The 6,074-nt window shown below is 54.7% G+C and overlaps 1 protein-coding gene across 14 annotated transcripts in view; it reads left to right on the top strand.

Annotated features, from left to right (window-relative positions):
• The window catches only part of RGS3 (regulator of G protein signaling 3), a 134,390-nt gene extending 128,912 nt beyond the window's left edge, over positions 1 to 5,478 (top strand). For 13 of the 14 annotated variants that reach the window (XM_064378744.1, XM_064378709.1, XM_064378704.1 and 10 more), the window contains 4 exons: positions 2,127 to 2,228; positions 2,612 to 2,673; positions 3,272 to 3,438; positions 4,514 to 5,478. In XM_064378744.1, the coding sequence (XP_064234814.1) occupies positions 2,127 to 2,228; positions 2,612 to 2,673; positions 3,272 to 3,438; positions 4,514 to 4,699 (517 nt within the window). In that variant the 3' untranslated portion in view covers positions 4,700 to 5,478. Of the gene's footprint in view, positions 1 to 1,830; positions 2,035 to 2,126; positions 2,229 to 2,611; positions 2,674 to 3,271; positions 3,439 to 4,513 lie in introns of those variants that run through there. The other variant, XM_021672161.2, reaches the window with a different exon arrangement.
• The last annotated feature ends 596 nt before the right edge of the window (positions 5,479 to 6,074 follow it).

Genomic DNA, 6,074 nt, shown 5'->3' with positions numbered 1-6,074 from the left:
ATCATCTTCACTTAACCCTTTGTGGGATGAGAGAGGGTGCGGGCGGTGCCAGGGCTGTTGAATATGGCGCTGGAAGCAGGAGGTGCGGGGTTGTGTGTGGCAGCAGAAGGCAGGCACCCCGGGTGCTGGAGCTGCCCTATCTGGCCTCCTTTCAGTGTAGGTGCTGCCTTTTGAATTGCCTGAAGCCCATAATTTTTTTTTTTTTTTTTTGAGACAGAGTCTCCTTCTGTTACCCAGGCTGGAGTGCAATCTCAGCTTGCTGTAACCTCTGCCTCCCAGGTTCAAGCAGTTCTCGTGCCTCAGCCTCCCAAGCAGCTGGGATTACAGGTGTGTGCCATCGCACCCAGCAAAAATTTTTGCATTTTTAGGAGAGACGGGTGTTTGCCATGTTGGTCAGTCTGGTCTCAAACTCCCGGCCTCAAGTGATCTGCCTGCCTCAGCCTCCCAAAGTGCTGGGATTACAGGCATGAGCCACCATGCCTGGCCTCTGAAGCTTATACCTTTAAAAGCTTAGATGAACAGTTTAGAACATCTAGAGTAATCATAAAAATAGTCATTAACGTTTATTGTGCCAGGCACTGTTCTGTGCATATTTCATACGTGATCTAATTTAATCTTTACCACTAACTTTATTTTACATTCCTTCCTTTCTTATTGACCTTACCCTTATTTTACAAATAAATAAACTAGGTTGCAAAGAGGTTAAGTTACACGACAAGAAAGTGGTGGAGTTGGGACCTGGAGCCCTGGCCTGCTGGCTTCTGTTTGACAGAAACAGCTTGACAGAGAAAAAAGCTGGATAGGAAACTTGAGAGGTCAGGAAGCTTGTCAGAGGCTGCACAGCTGGTAACTGCTGGAGCTGGGACTTGAACCCAAGACTGTCTGCCTCCACAGCCTGGGCTCAGCCTCCCCCATAGGACTTTTCTTCATCAGACAGGGTGTCCCCTAGGTCTTAATGCCATTTTAAGCTTGAATAGCTTCAGAAGTATAAACGCTTCAAACTTACCAAACCCCCTTGAAAGTTTAATTATTTAAATTTCTTTTGCACGTCTTCAGCGCTGCGATTTTTGAATAATCAATTTTTCATTTTCACTTTTGGTTTCAGTCAGCATTTTCCATCTTTAGGAGGGCGGAGACGGAAACTAAACATGAAAAACTGATAATTCAAAAATCACACAACTATGCATACAACATTAAATAATTCAACTTTAAAATGGTGTTTTTGTAAGTTTATAGGACTTGTACTTCTGAAGTTATTCAGGCTTCAAACTACTAAGACGTTGGGGACCTGCTGTATATTTATGACTGGATGCCGCCAGTGCGGATGGCTGAGGCCGATAGGCTGGCTGGCAGGAGCCTTTCTCCGGGAGGTGCCTCGGGCTGGGGGTCTAGGGAAAAGGGGGGCGAATGTGAGCAAGAGGCATTTAACCCCTTTCTTGCCAGCAGTTTCACCCAGTGCTGATTTCTGCTGCCTCCTGGGGAACCAGCAAGGCTAAAAATGGTTCTTGACTAAAAATAGCCAGTCCTGCCACCCTGGTGGGCAGAGCCTCCCCTGCTTCCTCCCTCCCTCTCAGCAATTTGTTGACTTGTCCCCTGCCCCCCACTGCTGTCTCCCTGCTGCCGTGGTAACCAGGAGGCCAGTCACAAATAGCTGGGGCTGGCTTCCTGCCGGGGTGGCCCCAGAGGCTGTCCCTTGCAGACACATGCCCCTTTCACAGTTCCCTCTCACGGTTGGCCGAGAGGAATTCTTTTTTCCGCTCCCCCTCCTGGTCCCTCCCATTTCCTGGCTCCTCCTGTCTGAGTTCCAGCCCCAGCTTGTGTCTGGGAGTCCAGTCATCAGGCTGGGATTCCAGCGAGCGCGTGTGGCTGCAGCTTGCACCATTGCTGCCTGGGACACGAGGTGGGGGGCAGGAGCTGGAGGGGTGATTTCAGCAGACCATCCTACGGCGCCAAGGTGGGGGGCCCTACAGAGATGCTCCGAGGCATGTACCTCACTCGCAACGGGAACCTGCAGAGGAGGCACACAATGAAGGAGTAGGTCCCCTCGCCCCAGCTCTCCCGACTCCGGATTTGCAGGGACCGGGTGGGTCAGGCTGAGCAACCCTCTTTTCTGCTTCTGTCCCCAGAGCCAAGGATATGAAGAATAAGCTGGGGCTCTTCAGACGGCGGAATGAGTCCCCTGGAGCCCCTCCTGTGGGCAAGGCAGACAAAATGATGAAGTCATTCAAGTACGTCCTCCCTGGCACCTTGGGACCCTTCGGGGACTCACCGGCCCCCCAGAGAGTAGGGCTGAGTGACTGGGTGGAGGGGAAGGGGGCTGCCGTCTTGATCCAACTCTGGGGAGATGGAGGCTCTCAGAGGGAGCCAGGTGTCCGGGAAGCAGCTGCCTCACTGTAGCGGCTGCCCTAGGGGGAAGGCCAGGTAGGGTGGAGGTGAGGGCTGGAAGGGACCCTGGCCCTGAGAAAGAGGGTGGGCCTGCTTTCTGGGCACCCCAGCTGTGCTCAGCTGCAGCCTGGGCCCAGGGCACTAAACAAAGGCCACTGGGCCCAGCCTCCCCCAAGGTCCCCAAGCCTCACAGGTCCCTCGCTGTGTTCCCTCCCTCGCCCCTCAGGCCCACCTCGGAGGAAGCCCTCAAGTGGGGTGAGTCCTTGGAGAAGCTGCTGCTTCACAAATGTAAGTTGGGCCCACCTGCCCCCTCCCTGCGCTCTCCCTCCCTCTCCCCTTCTTCCCCATCCAGACCCTGTGTGGCTGGTGCTGGAGAGGCTGCCTTCCCTTTCCTGAGCCCTCAGGATGTCCTTGCTGTTGGGGAGAGGCTGAGCCCTAGCCGAGGCCCTTGGTCTGGCCTTGGAGCTGGCTTCTGTCGGCCCCTCCCTGTCCATGGGAGCTGGCACTGCCTGCCAGAGGCTCGTGGGACTTGTGTACTCAGATACATATTCCCAGAATAAGAATAAACATTTCCACGTACTGAGGGCTTTCACGGGGCCAAATGTGCCTGCTGTCTCATGGGCAGGGTCCCATCGGCTCCTCCCAGGGTTCCAGGAGACAGAATTGATAGTCCCCATTTCACAGATAAAGACACTGAGGCATAGGAGGGGAGAGACCTGGCTGAGACCCTGAAAGAGGAATGGCAGGCACCTGGCTCTAGGGGCTGGGGATCGTACTCAGCTCCCAGCACACCCATCTTCAAAGTCCTGTAGGGGTAAGCTGGGGGTCTTAAGGGCAGGAGAGGCTGACTCTACCTCTTACCCTGGGGTTTGGCTTCTCCTCACAGATGGGTTAGCAGTGTTCCAAGCCTTCCTTCGCACTGAGTTCAGCGAGGAGAATCTGGAGTTCTGGTTGGCTTGTGAGGACTTCAAGAAGGTCAAGTCACAGTCCAAGATGGCAGCCAAGGCCAAGAAGATCTTCGCTGAATACATCGCGATCCAGGCGTGCAAGGAGGTAGGATCTCAGGCCAGACCCTCAGCCCCTCCAATCCCCAGGGCCCAGTGGCCCTTCAGCTGCAAGGTGGCAGCCAGCAGTGCAGGAAAGGGAGAGACAAGAGTGACTCTGTGAGCCCAGGTACCCAGAGGGGAGATGCAAGCTAGGGCCAGGAGAAGAACAGAATCCCAGGCAGTAATAACAGTGGCCACCAGCAAGGCACTGCCGCCTGCCAGGCATTGCTAAGCCCTTTATATTTGCGCCCTCATGTTTAATCCTCATGACAACCTGTGAAACAGGTTTTATTATCTTCATTTTAAAAATGAGAAGACAGGCTGGGCACGGTGGTTCACGCCTGTAATCCCAGCACTTTGGGAGGCCAAGGTGGGCGGATCACTTGTGGTCAGGAGTTCGAGACCAGCCAGGTCAGCATGGTGAAACCCTGTCTCTACCAAAATTACAAAATTAGCCAGGCGTGGTGATGGGCGCCTGTGGTCCCAGCTACTCAGGAGGCTGAGGCAGGAGAATCACTTGAGCCCGGGAGGCAGAGGTTGCAGTGAGCTGTGATGGCACCATTGCACTCCAGCCTGAGCAACAGAGTGAGATCCTATCTTGAAAAAAAGAAAAGAGGAGGCAGCCTGAGAGGGACAAATCATAATCGCTCACATCTACTGAGTGTCTACTGTGTGCCAGCCACTGTGTGCAAAGCGCATCATTTGGATGATCTTGCTTGGTTTTTATGCTTTTAGGAATGTTCTAATATTCCTAGCTGGTAGATAAGACAACTGAAGGCTCAGCACAGTTAAGTGATTTGCTTAAAGTCACACCTCACATGTGGCACTGCTAGGATTTGAACCCAGGAAGCTTCACCCTAGGGGAGGTATTTTCAGGCCTTATAAATGCTGCCAGCCCTACAGGAAATGACTGAGCTAGGACTTGAATCCTCTGGTCTGAGGGTCTCCACTCTGGATGAACCTTAAGATGTGGGGCAGAGGTGCTTGGAGGTGAGAGGCTGGACTGGTCCCTTCCAGGCACATGGGCGCTAGGGCCGGCCCCCAGCAGGCAGCCCTGACCACGTCACCCTCTGCCTCCGCAGGTCAACCTGGACTCCTACACGCGGGAGCACACCAAGGACAACCTGCAGAGCGTCACACGGGGCTGCTTCGACCTGGCACAGAAGCGCATCTTTGGGCTCATGGAAAAGGACTCGTACCCTCGCTTTCTGCGTTCTGACCTCTACCTGGATCTTATTAACCAGAAGAAGATGAGTCCCCCGCTTTAGGGACCACTGGAGTCGAGCTCAGCATTCACATCAGGCAGGCTGGGTCCCGTGCCCACCTGCCTCCCTCCCCCCTGTGACGGAGGGGGCAAGCAAGCCCCCAGAGGCTGTGTCTCTGGACAGACAGATGGACATACGGAAGCGAGGCCTGGACCAAGAGAGGCCCAGGATACTGGAGGAGTCGAAGGACGGGCCCCGTAAGGTCCCCACTGCCCTGGTACGAGGGGGCCCAAGGACACTGGCAGGTCAGGGGCCCCAGCCGAGCCAGATCTGGAGCTGCTGCTCCCTGCTGCGGAGACTGCAGAGGCTTTGCATTGACCAAGTTCCTTAAAGAACTGGCTGATGGGGCAGGAGGTCCAGACCTGGGCTCTCGGGCCCTCCTGGAGGGCCACGGGGGCTCGCAGCTCAGACCCCAACCTTGAGTTTTATTTATTTAAATAGTAGTCGGATGCTTGGCACGTTGTCCTGTAATAGGAAACCCTTGCCTCATCAGTTTTCCTGATTTACAAGTGCAATATTTTAGCCAATGCCTTGTGAGAAGCCGCCATGCAAAGGTGGACACCATTCTCCAGCTTCAGGGGATGTGCTGGTCTCAGGCACCAGTCATGGCCAGCTGGCCTTCTGGACTGATGCAGTCTAGAGGGACATGGCAGTCTGGCTGCACACAGAGATCTGGCACCCCATGGGTGAGGTGTCCCTCAGGAGCTTTGGGAAAGCATGGCACCCTCAGACCACACAGTAGCCGAGTTCTGGAGCAAATAAAAGGCCTGTGTTATTTCTCATTCTTGACTGTTTCTGTGTGTTCCTGGTCTCAAGCCTTCCCAGGGCGGCTAGGGCTGGGAGCGTTGCTGTTTGTGCTGTTGATTCAGCCACTTCCCCTCTCTTGCCATCACCTGCCCCCATCCTGAGCAGATACGCCAGTGAGGGCTGCTCTCCCATGCTTCCTCTGTGCCAGGCGCCTTGCCACACTCATTCTAGTGGCCACTGCATCTTCTCCCCAAGCCTGCGAGGTAGGGCTTATCCCCATTTTACAGATGAGGAGATTGAAGCCCAGACTGGGAAGGTGACTGGTCCAAGGTCACGTAGCCAGCACGTGGCTGGAGTTCAGCCCAAGTCTGACTGGCTGCAAAGCCTGTTCTCTGCCGGCTACAGGATGGAGTCCTCGCTTGTCACCAGCTGGCCACGTGGTTCAGCAAGTTCCTTCACTTCTCTGCCTTGCCACCCCTTGAGGTTTGAATGGAACTTTCATGTGGTGCAGGGATGGCTGGTGAAGTTGGACAGGGCCAGAATCTCAGGAAGGGCAGTGGCAGGCTTACGAAGGCCTCCGGACAGAAGGAACAGCTGTGGAAGTGACAGGAGATAGGACTCAGAGTCTCTC

The sequence above is a fragment of the Aotus nancymaae genome, unplaced genomic scaffold (assembly GCF_030222135.1).
Source record: "Aotus nancymaae isolate 86718 unplaced genomic scaffold, 86718_ANA_hifiasm-v0.15.2.pri h1tg000003l, whole genome shotgun sequence".
In the NCBI taxonomy this organism is placed as follows: Eukaryota; Metazoa; Chordata; class Mammalia; order Primates; family Aotidae; genus Aotus; species Aotus nancymaae.
The sequence above is the reverse complement of the archived record's forward strand: the minus strand, read 5'-3'. Positions and strand labels throughout refer to the sequence as shown.